Raw genomic sequence first — 20,053 nt, 5'->3', positions numbered from 1 at the left:
TGAGATCTAGTATTTTAACTAGAATCAGCATATTTGTTTTGTGATTCCCACTTGTTTGGGTAAGTTTGAATTGGCCTTTGCTCCTCTGTCTGGAGTTGTAACAACTGAAAAATTCAGTGCAGATAGCAACAACATGGCATTTGCAGTCACCTGAATTGACAACATGATTGCAGGCAAATGTCCTCACGTCTCTGGTTCCCAGTGCTCTGTGGATAAAGGGAGCCAACAGTATCTGTTCCCAGCGTTGTGGTGGGTACCAGCCATCTTACACATGCACTGCCCAGGACACACAAGATGCTCTGTGACATCTCTCACTGTGACTCAGAAGTTAATGCTGAGATTGTGTTTTAGTTTATATCACATTGTGAACACTTAATAGTTCTCATCATTTTAAGTACACATCCGATTATGGAGTCTTTTCTTTCAGTCCACAGTTTCTTACCATCTCACATAGGCTGAGTTCTTGCATGTAGCATGTGGCTTCAGGGCAAAGTGCTAAAATCTACAGCTCTCCCTCTGCAAGCCTAAAGCCACAGATAGAAACACTGACTCTGTTTTTTGATGGCTTCGGTGCTGGGGGTTGCTCCCTTGTGAGGTCTGAAAGCTCACCTCTACATGGGGCTCAGCAGCTGCTTCGTCCTTTATCCTCAGACAGAGCAGAGTGGGGATTGAAATAAACACCTCTTGGAAAATGAGTTTTGATGCTATTCATTTCTCATGATTCCTCATGAGCACGGTCCTTGGCAGATCAGTGCAACTTAATGTGTAAGAATTAGACTCTCTGAGAACTAGTGTGAAATGTGGTGACCACGTGGCAAGGCAAAGCCGCGCTCTGCAGTTCAGATTTGTCGTGGTTGAGTTCTTGCACACTGTGGAGAAACGAGGGTTCGCATGCACCTGCGTAACAAAAGGCCGAGTCTGACTGGGAGCCCTCAGTGGCTTGTGAGGGCCGCCTAGTAAGTGCTCCCACACGGATTGTCGGCGGTTTGGCAGCCCATGTTCTGGCTGGTGACTTGCACTTTGAAGAGGGTGCCGTCGGCACACATGCAAAGCTTGTAACGCACCCAGTCGCTGCTGCCCAGCTGGTCTGTGCCGGATGCACTCGGCAGGCGGGTTGTACTGACCATCACTGTCCCATTGAGGATGATGCTGTTTTCCTGTTGGGAGAAATGTGATAGATTTAACTGACCTCCAGGAGTAGGTCTAGTTTCCAGGCTGGACTCACTGGGTCTCAGCAGTGAGAGTAGCTATGGCCAAAACAACAGCGACAAGGGCAGCCAGAGCTGGCCTCCAGACTTGGCAAGCGGACCCAGTTTGTGCTTAACGCACGTCAACACAGCTGTAACTTCCGTCTGTTCCTCAGTGACTGGCTACAGTTCCAGAAGGCTTCCCTCAGTGGGTCTTAAATTTGAGTGTGATAAAATTTCGGATCATTTTCCTTTATTAACTCATGAGAGTTGTAACAGTTAATGGTGAGTCTGTGATGATGAGACTATTTTTCTCCTAGACAGGGTGAAATTTAGCATCAATCTTTCTGTGACACACAATACACATTCTAGCTGTGTGGATGTTTATGCGCAGGCACCCAGAGGAAGCTCTCTGGAGAGCTGCTTTGTCAGCCCACTGTCCCTTGCATGTCAGGTTCAGAACCCTTCCTTTTCAGGGACGCCCTCTCTCTCTTCTTTCATTCTTTTGCCTGATGATCAGTATGTGCTGACCAAGGACAGTCACTCCGCTAGGGGCTGCAGATGCAGACTAACACAGGCCAAGTCCTAGCTCTCACGGTGTTGGTATTGTAACGGTGTGGGACTGTCACGTGGACACATGCTGGGAAGAGGCTGGGTGGGTGAAGCAGAGTACAGGGACCAACAGATAGGTGAGGAGCCAAGAGATCAGTGGTGAGGAGACATCAGTATCTGAGGAATGGTCGCTTGCTTGTGTTCCAGAATGGGTGGGAAGCCAGCTCGAGGGTCCCGAATAGGGCAGTGACAGGATCCTTTTAAAAAGTACACTCTGCCTGCCATGTGGAGTCGGACGACAAGGACCAGGGATTGACTGGGAGGCTGCTCCTGCAGCCCAGACCAGCAGTGAGGGTGGTTTACAGCATGGTGGAGGTCATGGAAATGATCCGACTCAAGACATCTTTGGGAGGTACAGCCATAAGGACTGAGGGACACCCGTGTGCACAATGGGGACCATGGAGGGATGCCTGTGTGCTGTGAAGGAGGACATTAAGATGTTAAGACTTGTTACATTTGCTGGGTTCACCCTAGAGAAGGTAGGTGGATAGTTGGATGCATGAGTCTTAGTTCGGGGGAGAAGTGGAAGCAGTGTGGGCAGAGTATTTGAAGCAGCAAGAGAAAGTTGGTTGTAAAGAGCAGTGGCTGATTAAGCAGCAATGGTACCTGCAGTCACTGCAATGGCTGAGGGACCGGAGTTCCAGTTTTGTTCCATTGCTGCCACCTGATGGTCATTCAGCTGTACTTTCTCTAAAAATGGTTTCTCAAGCAGTGTTTTCCAGAGTAATTGATGATTCTTTCTTAGTGGCTAGCTCAGTTAACCACTGGTATGTGTGTGCATGCCTGTTTCAAAGCATCTAAATCTTTGTTAAATTGACAGGGTAGAACAGGAGAAGACATTTTAAGTGAAAAACAAAAGATTTCGGAAATTTGCTGATGGTTTCTATAACATCTCTCCTGTAATTCTGTGCTTTGGAAGGCAGACAGCACTCGCCCCACGGTGACCCGTCCTGCAGGGCTTCCCACTGTGATGGTGGCCGTGTACAAAGCACTCACCCTGGCTACTGAGCTCCCACCCGCGATCCCACAGCAGGCTCTTCATTACTAGCCAGGAGCGGGTTGCAGGATTTAGGGGGAAATGTGTTGACGAAAGCCAAACAGCCACTTAATATTTTAAAGTTTGTTGTTTTAGAATGATGAAATTGGATTCCTTTTTTTTTAAGAAAGAAAGACTTATGATAAGGTTTTAGTTTGCTTTTGTTTTATAAAGAAAGCATGGTTAGACCAGCTGAGTCGGTGTTGGGTTAGCACCTGGCAGCACCCGAGGTGTTCTGATGAAAGATGCTTGGCCCAGATGTGCATGGCAGCACAGCTCGTGGCTCCTTTATGTGAAGCTTGATACCTGTTAATGCTCAGATATAAAGTGGGAAGCACAAAGAAAACTGTTTCTAACAGCCACAATACAGGCAAACATCTTTTTTCTTTCCTAACTGTGGTTTCTGGCACCCACTGGTGGGAGGAGGGCAGCCGTAGAACATACCTCCCTTGGGCCGAGGGGACAGTAGAAATACAAGTGATTGCTATGCCTCCCCTCACATCTAGAAAATACAAGTTAGCAGAAATAAGTGGAATTCTCTGTGGTCCTGCTGCCTACTGCTAAATTTTGTTGTATTTTCATATACACTTCTAGGTTTTTATAAACATAAATATGTTCTAAAAAATAAACATGCAATATTTCACAAACTTTTGCATCTTTGCTTCACTCTACAATCCATTTTTAATAAATTTCCAAGACAGAAAATATACAGCTACATCATCATTTTTAATGACTGTATATTCCACACATGGATTTAAATATCTAAAGACCTAATAATTCTCTTAAACTCTAAAAAATAATGCTTAAAATAATACTCACAGCCTTCAGCTCCATGTTACCGCCCATGTGAAATTCAATGGTTTTGCCCATAATGAAAACACCTTCATTTCCACGCACAATAGCTCTCCCATCGACTTTTATATTTAAATCACTGGTGGCATTGCTGGTAATCTGAAAATGTTTTTAAAAAAGTACTGAAAAGAACTTTAAGATGAACAAAAAGTTTCAAATATGACATAGGAAATGCAAGTTTTTCGTTCATCTTACAGACATGGAAATGGAGATAGACATGACTTATGAATTGGTCAATAAGCTGAAGACAGAGCTAGAACCAGTCCTGAGCAATCTGCACACCGCTTACAGCAGTGAAGCTGCCCGCCGCAATGCTCTCCCCTCCGAGCAGACAACATAAGTCATACCCTTTCAGTGGATGCTTTTTGAACATTCAAACTTTTCACACCACTTGGCAAATGAAACTCATGAGTTTCATAGTCTGTGCTGAATAAGACATTCTGTGTCCTTGGGTCCACGAACTGCATACCAATGTCACTCGTAATGGACGTCTTGTTCTTCTCCACACTGAGCTTTGTTGTCCCTTGCTGGAAAACAATCTGCAGAGAAACATCTTACTGGGAACGTGTTTTCAAAGACTGTGGCTAAAATTCACAAAGAATGTGATCTTGAAAAATATGCAGTTATTTTTAAAAACTGCAATAATGGGCTAACTCCACATGCTGTATCTGTGCCTTCCCTCCCCTCTGCCCCCAGAAGAACCTTCTAAAATGAAGGCTCTGAGGCGGGCGTTTTGCACTGGCAGTCAGGACGCTGCTCGGGATGCCCGCATGCCCTGCTGGAGTGCTGGACCGAGTCCTTGCTTGTGTCCCAGGCTAGCTTCCTGCTAATGCACAGCCTGAGATGGCAGGTGATCAGCGCCCCCCGCCCCCTGCCCCGGCACTCACGGAGCTCCTGGCTCCTGGTAGCCAGGGCAGCCAAGGATGGAATCTCTGCCTGTCTCTTTCTGCCTCTCAGGTTACTTAATTAAAATTCTGAAGATTAAACGAAGGCTTCTCTGCTTGTTTAACTGCCCTGCCCAAGCACCTGGGTCAGTGGGAACCCAGTCCAAGGCCCACACTGAGCACAGCAGCAGTGAGGATGCTTCCTGGAGGTTTTTGCTCACTTGAAAACCTGTTACAGTAGCCACTGCCTAGACTGACTTGTTATCTTCCAGATTCCTGGAAAATCCAGGCATTTTCCTAGGGAAAGGTTATTCTTCAGTGGCGTTCCCAGGGGGAAAACAGTGTCCTCTATGACTCTAAGGACAGCTGTCACAGAAAACACAACTATGGACCAATGCCTACAACGTTAAGAAAGCAGCTGACTTCTACTGATTCTAAGACCAATAATGTGACTAAATCTTGATGACTTAATTATTACACAGTCAGTATTATACATGCTTAGGAATGTACACCAGAAACATACCAATTTCCTCTATGGGAAAATGTCTATTTCTAATAACCAGCTTTAGGTTTTTGCAAACACTTTTCCTCTAATGCCATCCCCCGCCCCCTGTCCATGCCTTCCCCCTGTCCCTGCCTTCCCCTGCCTTCCCCTGCCTTCCCCTGCCTTCCCCATGCTGGACTTCAGGCAGCAGGGTTACTCACAGGCTGGTTGTTGCCAGTGATGACCAAATTCTCATTCCTCCTTCCTCCCACGGTGCTCCTGTAGAGAGGGTGAATAACCCCCATGTCAGACACTTGCTTGAAGCGGAGCAGGCCACTTTCGTGGAACTCCAGGCTGTCGCAGCCATTTGGCCCGATGCGAATCACAGCCCAGATAACAAGTGTTATCTGAAAAACAACGTGAGCCCGCTGTTGATAGCATACATTCAACACAAGTAGGAGACAAATAGAAAACTTCATGGACCCCAAGTTGAAATACTTCCTAAAATATATCAATTGATTTTCTGCTTTTACATAGAACCAGTTTTGTTTTTATCGAAGTATCATGCAAAAACAGCTAACAGTCAGAATGCACCAGGGGTAATTAAAACAATATATTTCTTCTACCCAGTCTACATTTTGTTCTCCAGAGCCAACCCTTTTCAGTAATTCTAGCTATTCCTTCTAGATTTTTCTATGTCTAAATAATACTTGGATGGTATTATTTCTTTGCTTATTAATTTTAGATTGTAACTAGTGACTTTCTATTTTAGCGGATGAAAATTTGAGGACATTTATACCCCTTTTTTTCTGGTAATTGCAGTCGCACGGCTCAGTTAAATCCTGCTCAGTTTTACGACCAGGTGCATACTGCTTGCCACTGCAGCTGACATCGGGCTCTGGGGCCAGTGCACTCTGCTTCGCAGAGCTCAATATTCCTGTCTTTAACTCACTGAGTTTCTTGGAAAATCTAAACCTCAAGCCTTACAATACAAATGTAAGATCCCTCAATAAAAAGTGCTCCACGTCCAGTCTTCTCAGATAATGAGTCGGTCCTATCCCTCCCAGTATGTTTTTTTCTGGAGCCCGTATGTTCCTGCGCCAGGGGAGACGGGTGCCTCCCCAAGCCTCCTGCACAGCCCACTTCACTGTCTAGGTCTTCACACTCCCATCATGCTCTGGTGCTGGATATCCCATCTCCCATCTCCCCTTCTTCATGAACTCCCTTGGCTTATTGCCTTCTTCCTGAAAGGTGAATCCTCCAGTGGCTTGCTCAGAAACAAAGTATGAGAAGGCAGACTTCCACAAGGTGCAGACACAAATGTGTCTTTAGAACCCTCCATATCCAGCTGACGGTCTGGCTAGGAGGACAGTTCTAGATTTGAAATTAGGTTCTTTCTGAACATGCAAAGTTCCTGCTTTACTGTCTCCCAGGACCCAAGGCTGCTTCTGCGAGGGCCAGTGACACCTGAATGTATATTCATCATACATAATCCATTTCTGCTCTGAAGGGTTTAAGGTCTTTTATATTCCTGATTTTTATGCTAATTATTTTAAAAATTATTTAAGAACCAGAGAGAGAGAGGAGAGAGAATGGGATGAGAGTATTTTCGTCGCCAAGTGCCTGCAAATGGCCAGGAGGGAGCTAGGATGCCAGTCCACATTTCCCATAGGGTGGCAGGGACCCAGTGAACTGAGTGCTCCAAGGTGTGCACTAGCACGAAGCTGCAGTCAGCAGCGGAGCTGTGAGTCTAGCCCAGGTGCTCTAATGCGAGAAGTTCAAGTGCTGGCCCGAACACCTGTCCCAGTCCTGACTTGCTTAACTTCCACATTGACAGCCTTAGCATAATTCTTTTTTATGCACTATGCGGGACAGAATGATGATTTTCAATCTGTTCTAGGATATTTTAATTTATCTAATAACCTTATCTCTAATGTCTTCCCTTCTGAAACTCCTATTAACAGCATGTTAGAGCTCCTACACTAGGTTCTTTAAATTTGTTGAGCTTTCTGGATTAGTTTGTTTTATCTATTGTTTATTTACTTATTTATCCATACTTCTATCCATATATATATATGTATGTATATGCATCCATTTTACATATAGCTATCCATCCATATCTTTATGTAGGCACATTTTTCTGAGTTAATTGTTCCCTTTAAATGGCATATTATTCTTGGTTTATGGATATAATATCCTCTTTTTTTTTTTTTCAAGATATTTATGTTTGGGGGGATTTCTGTAATTCACTGCATTTTCCCCATCTTCCTGAATTTCTGTTTTCTGTTTGTTTTGTGTGTTTGGGGTCGCTATCATTTTTCAGGGCTTGGAGATTTCTTCCAAAGCCATTGACTCCTGGCTCAGAATTCACGCCACAGGGAGGCTGTCAGCCAGAGACTGGGTCGAGGAGACTGGATGACTTTTCACTCATTTGGTGGGAGGGAGTGGTGCTGAGAGGAAGCAGCCTCCAGGCTGGTGGAAAGGAGGGCAGGCCAGGCACTGCCCTGCTCCCCATAGGATCTGCCCACCCAGCTCTGCTCTCAGGCCTGGCTGTGCCTGCTGGCTGCAGGCCCAGCCCCTGAGGCACACGGGTGAGCGGCTGCTCCCTCCCCCAACTCTTAGTCCTTGTGGCCCACACTTAGGCTTCCAGGGGGGTTCTGTCACTCTGGCATGAGCTTGTGGAGAGAAGGATAGACAGTTTTTGTTCTGCTATCTGAAATGGGCATCTCTGATGAAGTACGTGTGCAAAATCAATACAGAATATGTGCCCCTCCTAATTTTCTTCCTGAATGAGGAATTAGAAGACATTTTGGATGCCCATCAAATGCCTGGCTTAAGTATATTACAAGTCAAAAACGAAATACACAGAATCACACTGGAATGTGCAACCATGGTCGTCATCAGTAGTCCCAGGCTGCCCAGTGGTTACTTGCTCTGAAATGTCGGCCTGCAGCCTCGAGGGTTGCTGGGTACCCCTCGCACAACCCCAGCCTCGGCCTAGGGAGCCGCCTTCTATGAAATAACAGGGACCTCAGACAGGCAACCTGTCTGGCCTTGAGCACCACGTGTGCATCAGCTTCCCATGCTCATCCCTTCTTATACAACAGGGAGTCAGGACTTCAAGATGCCACCCTCCGCTGTCAGCAGTGGAAAAGGCACCAGGGTTTTTCCACTGAAAATCAAGCTGAAGAGGCAACAGGAAAAGCAGGAAAAGTGATATGAAAATAGAAAGGATTCTGTTTTTTTCTTTCTTATAAGAGACCAATGGCAATTAAATCACAAGTTCTCTTCTATTAACTCCACCCTGATTAAAAGATAAGGAAGCTACTGACATCTTTTCCTAAATGATCTGACGCCATGGAAATATTACCATATCATGGTTTTTATGCATAAAGTATTGATTGAATCCAGTGGGAAATAAAACTTGCATGAAAAAGCAGAAAACAAGCAAGTCCCAGTGAAGGTTACAGACAACAAGTCCATAACCTTACGGGGCTAATGCACAGGGTACCCCCTCAGCCCCAGCCCCGGCAGCCACAGAGAGCTCTGTGCTGCTCACTCACAATCAGGTTGATGACGGCCAGGATGAAGAGCAGGATGATCACACAAATGGCCAGGTTGCCCTTTCTGCCCCGCAGCCCAGTTTTATGGAGACGGTCCTCATCAATGGGAATATATCCGGCCTTAAAATTACTGTTGTGCTCTTTATTCACGTTCCGCCTCTCCACAGCCTTCTCCCGCATGGACTTCTTGACGGGGCCATTGGAACTTTGCTGAGGACAAAACACAACACAATGGAACTGCTTCAGTGTTTATAATACACCTGTTTGCTAAGTGTTGGCTGTACCTGCAGGTCACACTGAGTTGCAGACTCCAAGTAAGGACATCACTGTGCTTAGAGGCACAGCGGAGAAGATCCCTCTAGGACTGGTGTCAGCATGGCACGTGTGCTGTTGGCGTCCCATATGGGTGCCAGTTCAAGTTCCAGCTGCCCCACTTTCAATCCAGCTCCCAGATGATAGCCTGGGAAAGCAGTGGAGGATGGCTCAAAGTCCTTGGGCCTCTGCACCCACATTGGAGAATGCAGGAAGCTCCTGGTTCTTGGCTTCAGCCCAGTCCAGTCCCTACTGTTGTGGCTATTTGGGAAATGAACCAGTAAATAGAAGATCTCTCTGTCCCTCTCTGCTGGCTGACAAGCTGATAGCATATTTCCCCTCTTTGTTTTCAATAGTTCTAGAGCTCAGCTTCAGCCTGAGTTGACATGTGCTCCCTACAGTACACAATCTTGTTTTTTTAGTAATGATTTATTACTTTGTTTACATGTATGTATCATATGTAGGAAAAGAATTTGGAATGGCTGGCACAGTCTGTTACTTGTAATTCTACTGACTAAAAAGCTAATATTACCCAAACTAATAATTCTCAAGTGTAGATAGGGGCTGTTGTTGAGATGTGTTGTCAGTTGTGCATTTTGCAGGGTTGGCATGTTAAATATATTTTATAGTAACACTGAGGCATTATTTCTTGGTTTACTGTCTTCAAGAAGGTGCAAAGGAGTTTTCCAAAAGCTACATGACCATATGTGATGACATCATCACATCTTATACATTCCTGTGTCTTAACATTTTGTTTTAATTTCTGGTATAATAAATATCAACTGATAAAGCCCATATAAAGAAAGCTCTCAGGTGTAAAGAGAAACAAGTGGCCAGAATCGTGGCCCTGTAGGTTAACCCACTTGCCTATGATACTGATACCCCATTTGGGTACTGGTTCCAGTCTTGGCTGCTTCATTTCCAATCCATCTCCTTGCCAGTACACCCTAGAAAGCTGCAAAGGAAGACGCTAGGACCTGGGCTCCTGGTTTCAGTAGGATTCAGCCCCGCTCACTGTGGTCATTTGGAGAGTGAACTAGCATATGGGAGGCTGTCTGTCTATCTGTCTCTCTTTTTCTCTGTAACTCTGAATTTCAAATGAAAAATTTTGAAAAAATGTTAGGACCTCTTATCTGGACTATGGTTAAAACAGTTTAGGTAGTAATCTTGTATGTCACTCACACACACAAAAGGAATAAACAAAAATATTTAATGTCCAACTTATAAAATGTTTAGAGTTCTGAGAAAACTTGCTTACTGAAGAAACTCATATTAAGCATTTATGCCAAAACACTGGCACTGTAAACAGGAGTATATAACATGTATAAGGCAGGATCCTTGTCTTCTGGGCATTACAGATGGGATCTGTTGATGTCAAGAGTTAACAATGCAGTGAGAAGTGCTCCGTTTGTCCTGGTGTTTAGCACAGCTAATCCATGCTGCCAAGTTCAAAGGAAAGAGGATAACCTGGAGTCATTAGGAAAATGGGCGGAAGGGAGTGTGATCCAGCTCTGCTGGGAGAATTGGTCTTGGCGGGTAAGATACAGGATGTTGGAGGTGTGGGAGCTTGGGGAAGGAGAGAACAGCCATGCATAGGTTGCTGGGGATGTTGTGGCAAACGGAGGGCTGAGGTGAGAGGAAGAAGATGGAAAAAGAGACACTAAAAATGATCCTTCAGGATGGGATATACTCCCCACACATTATCATGTTTATTGAACTGTGACTAGTTAGTGAGGAATGAGGGAGAAGACAACTCCATATGTTACACATGAACTGAAGGGGAAACACCACTGCTTCAGAGGCATCAGGGAGGACAGTCACCTGGGACTGGCCAGACAGTCAGGGGTCCTGGGCCCAGAGATGAAGTCAGGCTCTGAGAATGCAGATGCTCACTGTGTAGCATGGCACAGAGGGGTGGGCAAGGAGTCAGCCCTGGGAAGCAGACGTGCGCAGGAGGCCCGACAGTGGGAAAGCAGAGGATGGCAAGACCACCAATGATGCATGCTGTGGCTGAACGTGACCCGTCAAGGACTGAGGGCCTGTGAAGCCTTCAGATGCCAGCTCTGAGTAGCAGATTGGTAAGGAGGGAACAGACAAGTCCCCAAAGGGGCCCACACTTACAGTCAAGCCCTGCAGAGGGAGCAGACAGGTCCCCAAAGGGGTCCACAAATACACATCTATATTCAAGGCCAGAAAAGAAAAGTAGAGAGAAGACTGCAAAAGAATTATCAGCTGCCAGAGGAAAGCTGTGTCTTAGTGCTTCCCCCCACCTTAATGTGGGGGCATACTTAACTGTGCGGTGATGGTGGGGTGGAGCAGCCAAGCGGGGTGAAGACCTAGAGCTCCACACCGCACAGGATGAGGTGGGGCAGGATCTTTCAAGAAGCAGAAAAGAACTGCCTTAAAGGGCAGGGTTTGCTCCATTCGGAACTTGATGAACTTGATGACATGGTTCACAGCAAGAGGCATTAGGGCTGGAGCAGGCAGGCTCCGGCCACAGGGAGTGGGGAGGGCACTGCTATTAGAGTATTTACTTAAGAGGCAGAGACAGAGGCCGAGTTAAAGAGAGCACTCCTGTCCTCTGCTTGACTGCAAATGCACACAACAGCTGGGAATGCAGTCCTGGTCTCCAGGGTGGCGGGAATGGATCACCTGAGCCACCCTGCCCACTGAGTCTGCAGTCACAGGAAGCCAGAATGTGAGACCACTGGCACCTGAACTGTGAGGTGAAATGCCCGGTCTGCCACGGGAAGCTTAATATGGTGGCAGGGGCAGCAGAAAAAAAGCCCGGAATTGTCACGCAGCAGATTAGGCTTTTACAATTCCATGAGGTAGTAAGGAAGATGCCATAAAAGATACAATAATTAATAAGATTTAGTAATCAAATAAGCTGCTGAATATCAGCTGCTGTAGGTTGTACACTGTACAAGGCTACAACCTCCAAGAGGAGGACTGACACCAGAATATGTTAGAGTTGCATCTGTAGTTTTGTGTTTCAGCTGGTGGCAGTAAGTGACAGCCTTAGTTAGTAGATGAGCAACATACAAATCTTAGCTACAGTTTGAATATGAGTCCACATACAGGAGAGAAAGGGGAAAACGTAGCCCTCCTAGGACTCATCCATTTCTTTTCTCTACCAAGGTTATGATCTAACTTGATGCAGTTACCGTTTATTGAACAGTTACCACACTCCATGTGCTCCAGACTACCAAGTTGGACATGACACAGGCATCCTTCAAGGAGCTCACATCTCGGCTCATGGTGGAGACAGATAAGCAACAGGTGCAGTCACCGGGGCAGAGCCTGCCAGCACAGGCAGTTCCTGAGGAGGTGCAGCGGTGGAATGCAGCTCCACTTCAGAGAGCACAGCACTCAGGGAAGGTGTGGCAACAGCTGATGTATGAGAGGAATCTTGGAGGACAGACAGTTGTTAACCAGGCAAAGGCGCAGAGAGGGGCATTCAGGACAGAACAGCTGGGAGGACTTAAGAACAAGTCATCTCTGGGCGAGCTAATTTTGGTAGGAAGGATGAAAAACAAAGATGTGGTTATGGGCCAGTAAATGACACAAGAACTATGACAAGAAATGACAGATTATACCTGGAAGATGATGGGGACCAATGAGTATCCAAAATGGGTTAGTGGAACAATCCAATTCACCCTAGTAAGAAGACATGCTGGACTAGAAGAGCCCAGAGAAAAAGATGCCCAGCGCAGTTCCCTCAAGCAGTCCCCACGAGGGCATGGTTCAGCACCAGCACTGGCAAGGAAGGCGACACTGGTGAAATACAGTAAGAGAGACTGATAGGACCTGGAGTCTAACTGGATGTGTGACAGGAGGGTTGGGGACAGGGTTTGGGAACATCCAGTCCACAGGCCATGAGATCGCCAAGGCCACCCCAGATAAGACGCCACACATCTATATAACAGGCTGATTCTGAAGTTGATCATTGCCTTTGGCCCAAGCAAATGATGCTATAAATATCCACATGGCCCTTGGCATGTAAAAGGTTCCCCACCCTAGCCATGGCCCAGCAAGACAAGCCCAGCCACACAACTTGTGGCCAGGCTCCATGTTCAACCACCTACGTTTACCAAGGCGCTCCCCTGTGGCAGCCCTACTAAGCATACTCATGGTGATCTGGTCTGGGGGTGAGCATATTCCTGGATCTGAGACTTCCTATAAAAAACTCAGTTCAGGACACAAGTGTGAACCAGGACGGGACCAGCTTACATGTCTGAGAAAGAAGAGAACTTGCTGAGGACCAACAGGTAGGATGTAGCTGGCGGGAGAGTGCACTCCAGGGGCTGCTCAGCCAGAAGGGGAACGAGCAAAGCCCAGCCCCCATTTTCATCTCAACAGTGCTGACTGCTGTTCCCCATCTCATCTGTCTACCATCAGCCTGGTTTTTCTGCAGCTTTAAGCTCCTTGAGGCCGACCTCGCGTCCTCCAGGGACAGCTAAAAGGCTTCCAATCCAGCTCATTATCTACTGGGGAAAATCTCTGCAAAGACTCCACGGAATGTGGCCAACTGGATTGTTTTTTCCAACAACGATGACTAGTAAGACTTCTTTAAAAGAAATGATCAAACATAGTTACATTGAAAGGTCAGCAACAGTGAAGAAGTGCCCGTGAAAATCAAGAGCATTTCTTTTATGATAATAAGCAACTTCGCACGTTTACATTGTGCACCCATATTCATTCTGTCACCCCCCCACACACACACACACACAGTAAATGATGCATATGTAGGCACAAGATAGTTTGATGTTGGGAAGTCTTTTAAACTACCAAGTTACAAGTCTACCAAGTAAATCAGGAAAGTACTTCAGAGAGCATTTGGAAAAGTGACTTGAAACCTACTGGACAGGAGATAATTTTACACTGGTGACTCAAACTCCCAAAACTCACAAAGGGGAGGGAATCCCGTGCCATCCCCAAGCCAGGGATTGCAGAGACCAGAATTGGCCACCAGCTGACACCCAGCCAAGGGTTGCAGGGTTCTTGGCTGGGGCCAGGGTTATTTTTAGCTGCATCTTGCTGGCAGCGCGGGCCAGGCACGTCCCGGCGCAGGCTCTGGGCTGGAATGGTGGTCCCAGGGTCCTCGGGGGGCGACTACTTCTCACCTCCTCCGAGGGACCCAGGGAGGCTCAGGGCTGCGGCGGGGTCCCCGCTCCCGGAGTCCCTCCCCCAAGGTCCCGCCCGGCCCTGCCCAGCATCCCCGGGGCGGACAGTTCCCCCGCCCCGCCCGCCGCTCCTCACGCCCGGCTCTCCGGGGGTCGGCACTGTCGTTGGTCCGGCCCACAGCCCCCGACCTCCCTGCTCCTGCAGGCCCCGGGGCCGCGGGGCTCACAAACCTGCTCGGCCGCTGCCGCAGCTGCCGCCGCCGCCGCCATCTTCCCGCGCCCCGCGCCCCGCGCCCGGCCGTGCCCGCCGCCCCCGGCGAGCGTGCGCCTGCGCCACGGCGGGGGCGAGGACGGCCGCGCGCACAGTCCCGCCCCGCCGCTGCCCTGGGGACCGCGAGCCCGAGCGCGCTGCCCCGCGCGGCATCCCCTGGCAGGCCGGAGGGTCCCCGGCCAGGGCGTCCTCCACGCACTGTCAGCCACGGACTCCTGGCTTCGTGAGTCTGGGATGGTGTGGAACGTCCCCGTGGGCGGGGACCACGGTGGTGTCAATGTGGACTCAAGAGAACAGTTGCTAGCTAACTAGGTGGTTGACAGCTTGAAAATGGGGAGTCCCCGGGGAAGATTCCGAGGCACGTGAGCACCGCTTCTTTACTTTTTACTGCCACGTTGAGAGTGGAGTTCTCCATTTGGTATTGGGGATAATGTTAACGAGTTGTGCCATTGGGAAACCACTTAACGGGGACTAACTGCATTCTGGGACCCATCCAGGTGTAAACACCTTGCTCACAAATTCATCGCCTGTTTCCACGCAATCCAGTAATCCTGTTAGCTGTATGTTTTGCTTGGTTGGTTATTTTTTATGCAGTGAAGCCAACAGCAACCAAAATGGGCCTGCGCGATGGTTTAATGGCTAAATCCTGGCATGAACCAGAATGCCATATGGGCACCGCTACATATGGGCACCAATTTGTGTTCTGCGAATCCACTTCCCATTCAGCTCCCCGCCTGTGGCCTGGGAAAGCAGTGGAGGATGGTCCAAAGCCTTGGGACCTTGAACCTGCGTGAGAGAACAGAAGAAGCTCCTGGTTTCTGGCTTTGGATCGGCTCAGCTCTGGCTATTGTGGCCACGTGAGGAGCGAACTATAAATCCGTCAATCTGTCTTTCCAATAAAAAATAAATGAAAGAAATGTTTAAAAATTTAAATAATAAAAGATGTGGAAAATGTTCTTGAGTTGAACCTTAGCCCTAACTGGGCACAATCATTGGGGACCAGCCAGTGAAAGGTTTTAGGATCAGGTGGGTTTTTGCTTTTCGATGACTGAAACAGTTCTTTTGCTGTGCTTTCTGCTTGGTGTCAGAGCATTGCTATAAAGCTCCAGATCAGGTCATGTGTCACAGTGCTCCCCAGTCTTTCTGCCCTCTTTCCTGATTTTGGCTGTCAGTACCTAACTGGCCATCGATCTCTGTGTATTTTCTTCCTTTCCTTCTTTTACATCTTTTTGAAAGGTGGAGTGTTGGAGACAAAAATAGAAGAGAGTGTTCGCCCATCTGCTGGGCATGCCCTTAAAGGCCTCGAAGGTTGTGTGAAAACCAGGAGCCAGGGGCTTCTTCCACGGCTCCCACGTGGGTGCAGGGGCCCAAGGACTGAGCCATCCTTTGCTGCTTTCACAGGTCACAAGCAGGGAGTTGGATCAGAAGTGGAATAGGAGGGACACGAACCAGCACCATATGGGATGCTGACACTGCAGGTGGAGGATCACCTGGCTGTGCCACAGCACCAGCCCTGTATAGCCCATTCTTAAAGCCTGGCCAGCTGAGAGTTTGCAACTTTCCTCAGTGAAGAAGGCCTGGAACTCAACATGAGGGTCCCCTTGGATGTTCTTGCAGCTTATCGTACCTGTTTATATTTGCTGTGAACTATGGACACATAACTTCACGGAGTGAATTCAATTTGGTTTTTGTTGGTTTCTTAAAATCTGAAAATAAAAATCTCCAATTGACTACTGTTGGCAAAACTCAGAATAGGCAAAATTAAGAACCATGAGGAAGTGTATTCTGTCTGGGTGTTTGACACACTCCTCTAGAGCAGATGTCTCGTGGCATTAACGTAGAATGATAATACTTCAACGACAACTAACCATCTGTTACATTTACCTTCTACCTCAGGGGGATTATAATATCAGCTACAAAACAGCCAATCATTACCTTCCTTCTTTCTTCTTTTCCCATCTTCTCTTTACTGCCCCTCTTTACTTTTTTTCTCATAAGCCCTGCTGAATAAGCTTCTTCCTTTTTCTTTAAGAAGCTTATTAGAGGCAGACAAATATGTTTATGAGGATGGGAAAAGCATCAGAGAGAGAGAAAGCCTGAGGAACAGAGAGGTGATGTCTGAGAGGTTAGAGGAGTTAGGACAAGTTTTTCAGTTTGAAGTGGATTTACATGCATAAAAAAGTACAACTGTACTAAAATTCTGTAATTATTGGAGGCTAGAAGTAGGAATTATTTCAGCAGAGTACATTTTACTTGGGAAAAGGGCTTAACTTTTGGTGATTGGCTAATGCTGTCAGAATTGAGACTGGGCCCAACTTTAACTGAAAATGTAGCAAAGAACATGGTTTGCTGAGCCCTAAATCTGAGCAGTGTGTTCAGAATGTCAGCACTGCGAGTGGATATCCTTATAGGTGCCCTTGGGCTCATCTTGCCCATGATTTTCATTTTACAGATTAAGAAAGGTGCATGTTGGAGACTGCACTAGGAAGCAGAGTGTGAGACACAGCAGCTGTGCCCATGTTCAAGTTTGCTGTTCATTCCGCTTCTCCAAAGTAATGCTAAGTGGACAGTCCATATGGGATAAACTTAGAACAGCAAAATATTTCCCAAATAAAATCTGGTATTTTCTTCTTTCATATCCATGGAAAAGTTAACTTACTTTTTGAATCAAATCTGACCCATGTTAACTGCATGCTTATAATGTGAAACACATGGACCTTTCCAGAATCAGTGACATGAATTGATTGGCGTTCCTCTAAAATTGAGTGGTATTCAGCACCCACCAAATACCTCATGGAGGGCAGTTATCATGAAGGGCACCTATAAGGATATCCACTTACTCCTGTAGGTATGGAGAGTCTAAGCTTGTGTCACGTAGCATCATATGAGAGCTCAGAAATGGGGGCATCAATTGCTTGACCTAATCTTTGATGATGTGATCATGTTGGCATCCAATTGACTCCTAGCAAATCCTATCAACATTGTCTTGGTTAGATATACTAGAGGTGGAAGCAAGATGGTAGCTGAATCAGATACTCTGCTGACCACTCCCAAGATACAATCTGACATATGTACAACACACTAAGCCACCTTCCTAAGGGCCACAGAAATCAGCCCTGCATCTGTGGACCGTCTCTGGACTTGTCCAGTATCAGGTGAAGAGCTACACTCATTCTGGCATGCATCAGCATCACCTTCTCATGTGGTGTGCACGGGACCTGTGATTCAGCAAACTAAGGTCTGCCTGGTATCTGGGGACCTTGTGCCCTTCCAACAAACACCAGCAACAAGCAGATTCTGATGGTTCCTTGTCATAGGCCAGTGTACTTGGACTTGTGTCCATGCCCGGGGAGTTGTTTGGCCCTGGCCCTATTAGCCTAGCTGGCATCGCCAGTGACTGGTGGGGTCAATGTTGGGCAGTGAGTCCCCTCAGCAACAGATAGGCCACAGCAGGCTTGGCATTAGTACCACTCCCAGGCTGCACTGGTCTTGATGGGCTATGGTCTCTAGATGGGATCCAGCCTTGTGGCAGGGAAAGGAGCCTACCACGGGCTCAGGCAAAACCTGCTAGAGACAAACTAACCCTTATATAGTCACATCCCCAGCTCATACTGAACACACCCACTGCAGATTTAGAACAAGTTTACTTTGAGTCAAGTTCACAGTAGAAATGTGTAAAATCAAAGTATAAAATCACTGATAGTCATACACATTGCATAATTTGACATATTATTGTGCTTTTTCACTTATCCTCTAATAATGAGAATTCCTAGGTTTTCAATGCTCTTCAAAAACCAGATGATTTAGTGAGCAACATTTCATTGACAGGTTTGCTGAATCATTGCCAACTGTTGATGAAGATCCAGTTTTCCTTATTAAGTACAATACTGTGATTTACAACCCTAAAAATAGCGATAGCATTTATCACCTACTACAGCAAGTGCCAAATACTGTGCTGAATACCTCAAAGGAATTACCTCAGTCTCATAAGAATCATACAGAGTTTAAAAAACAAACAAAAAACCGATTATCCATGTTGTACAGATCGATGAAGCCAAGCATTAGAAGTCCATTAAGTTGGGCAAATGGAGACCCTAAGGTGGACTATGTCAACCAATGGGCCTTGGAAGGATTTCTTCATCCTTGGAGTGGAGAATCGACAGCATTTCAGAACTACCAAAACCACACGAGCTGAGCCCTTGGAATGTGCTCCACAACCAGGGACCATGGGATGGCATAGGGTGATGGCTCCCCATCCTGGGATATTGGGGAGGCTGGGAGGCTGGGTGTGGCTTCTCCCCTTGTCTCCCTCCTTCCCCCATATGCAGGAAGAGAAAGGAGAGTTTGGAAACAATGATCTCACTCACTCTCCCCCAGTTCTCGATCCTTCCCACCTTCACCAACTCTATGAACATCATTAAAAAAAAAAAAAAAAAGCCAGTTAAGTTGCCCACAACATCAAGTGAGAGGATTTAATCTTTGTTTTACAAAAGCTCTAATGTGCCACAGTTTGGGTTTCATGAATATGTAAACAGGACTGTTCAAGGGTTCCAATTACCTGTACTAACATGTTGCTCGCACATGAAGAAATCTGAACTCTTCTCCTTTCCCTTTCTTCCTTATTATGTAAATATGCCCAGGAAATATTGTATACTAATAGACAAAGTTCAATGACTGTTTAGTATTTCAATTTATCAATTATTGTATCATAACACGTTTACTGCTTACGATCCTTGCTTTGTGGTCTGGGAGCATTCGCTCTAGCATTGAGCTTTTCATTTTCATTTTGCTTCATGGGCAGTGCCATCCCTGTCCTCAAGCAACATTAGGACAACACGTGGTGAAAACTCTGAATTTTGTTACTTAGAAATATGCAAGGTTCATATAATGTTAAATGCCGGAAGAAACGGGCCAGACTTAGCCTAGCTGGACAGAAAGCTCTGTGGCACCCCCATCGCTTTAATGGGCAGGGCATAACTTGGCAAGGGATAGAACAAGGCTTACTTCTGTGTCAGAAGCATTGGGCAGCTCTAACTAGCGGCTGCAGTCGCAGGGCACGCCCCCGGGGCGGTGTGAACTGTAACAAAGTCCCAGCCAGAGAATGTAGAATGCAGTGAGGCTGTCCAGGGCATCCTTGCAGTCAAAACTACCCTCAAATACTCCCGGCCACTTACCCAAACCCGTGCAGGAAACCTCGATCTGTGAACACGCTGCAGCTGGAGGCTACTGTCCTGCACGCCCACCCAGGGAGGCCAAGGGGAAAAAAGCCAAAGATAGAAGTGGGGAGGGGAGTTGAAACTTGAGTTACAGCACACTTCACCCAAGAGGATCCCAGGTATCACCCAGGAAGGGTCACGGGAGTGCAAGGCCCAAACAAGAGTGCTTCCCAGCACGCTCACCAAAGACGCCTGGGGGAGTTAGCGTTGCCCTAGGTCCACACGCCTGCGGCTGCCCCCCAGCCCGCGCCGCGGCCCGTCGAGGCCCCTCCGCCGATCTCGCCACCGCCGCCAGCCGGGGTCTCGGCTCCCGAAAGCTGGCGGTCCAATCCCCAGTCCCGGTGGCTCGGGCGCCCTCGCCTTCAGCCATCAGCAACACCAGCATGAGGAGGAGGATAAAAAGGAGCAGCAGCAGCAGCAGCGACATGGTCCTGCCCTGGCGGGGCCCGACCCCGGGCCTGCAGGCCTGAGGAGGGCGCGGCGGGGGCGGGGTGCCCGAGCGTTGCCCCA

At 47.4% G+C, this 20,053-nt stretch overlaps 1 protein-coding gene across 2 annotated transcripts; it reads right to left on the bottom strand.

The window, feature by feature from the left end:
• Positions 1–20,036, bottom strand: SGCB (sarcoglycan beta). Of its 2 annotated transcripts, none has more exons than XM_058670106.1 (6): positions 19,727–20,036; positions 8,619–8,828; positions 5,277–5,462; positions 4,035–4,226; positions 3,655–3,786; positions 1–1,157 (listed from the first exon to the last, which is right to left on the bottom strand). In XM_058670106.1, exons 2-6 carry the CDS (start codon positions 8,796–8,798, stop codon positions 954–956), a joined length of 894 nt encoding a protein of 297 aa, XP_058526089.1. In that variant the 5' UTR covers positions 8,799–8,828; positions 19,727–20,036; the 3' UTR covers positions 1–953. The 2 variants fall into 2 exon arrangements, with proteins under 2 accessions (XP_058526089.1, XP_058526088.1); XM_058670105.1 differs by lacking the exon at positions 19,727–20,036 and adding an exon at positions 14,288–14,385.
• Between the last annotated feature and the right edge of the window lie 17 nt (positions 20,037–20,053).

The sequence above is a fragment of the Ochotona princeps genome, chromosome 11, assembly GCF_030435755.1.
Source record: "Ochotona princeps isolate mOchPri1 chromosome 11, mOchPri1.hap1, whole genome shotgun sequence".
In the NCBI taxonomy this organism is placed as follows: Eukaryota; Metazoa; Chordata; class Mammalia; order Lagomorpha; family Ochotonidae; genus Ochotona; species Ochotona princeps.
Note: the sequence above shows the minus strand (reverse complement) of the source record. Positions and strands in the feature narration are given on the sequence as shown.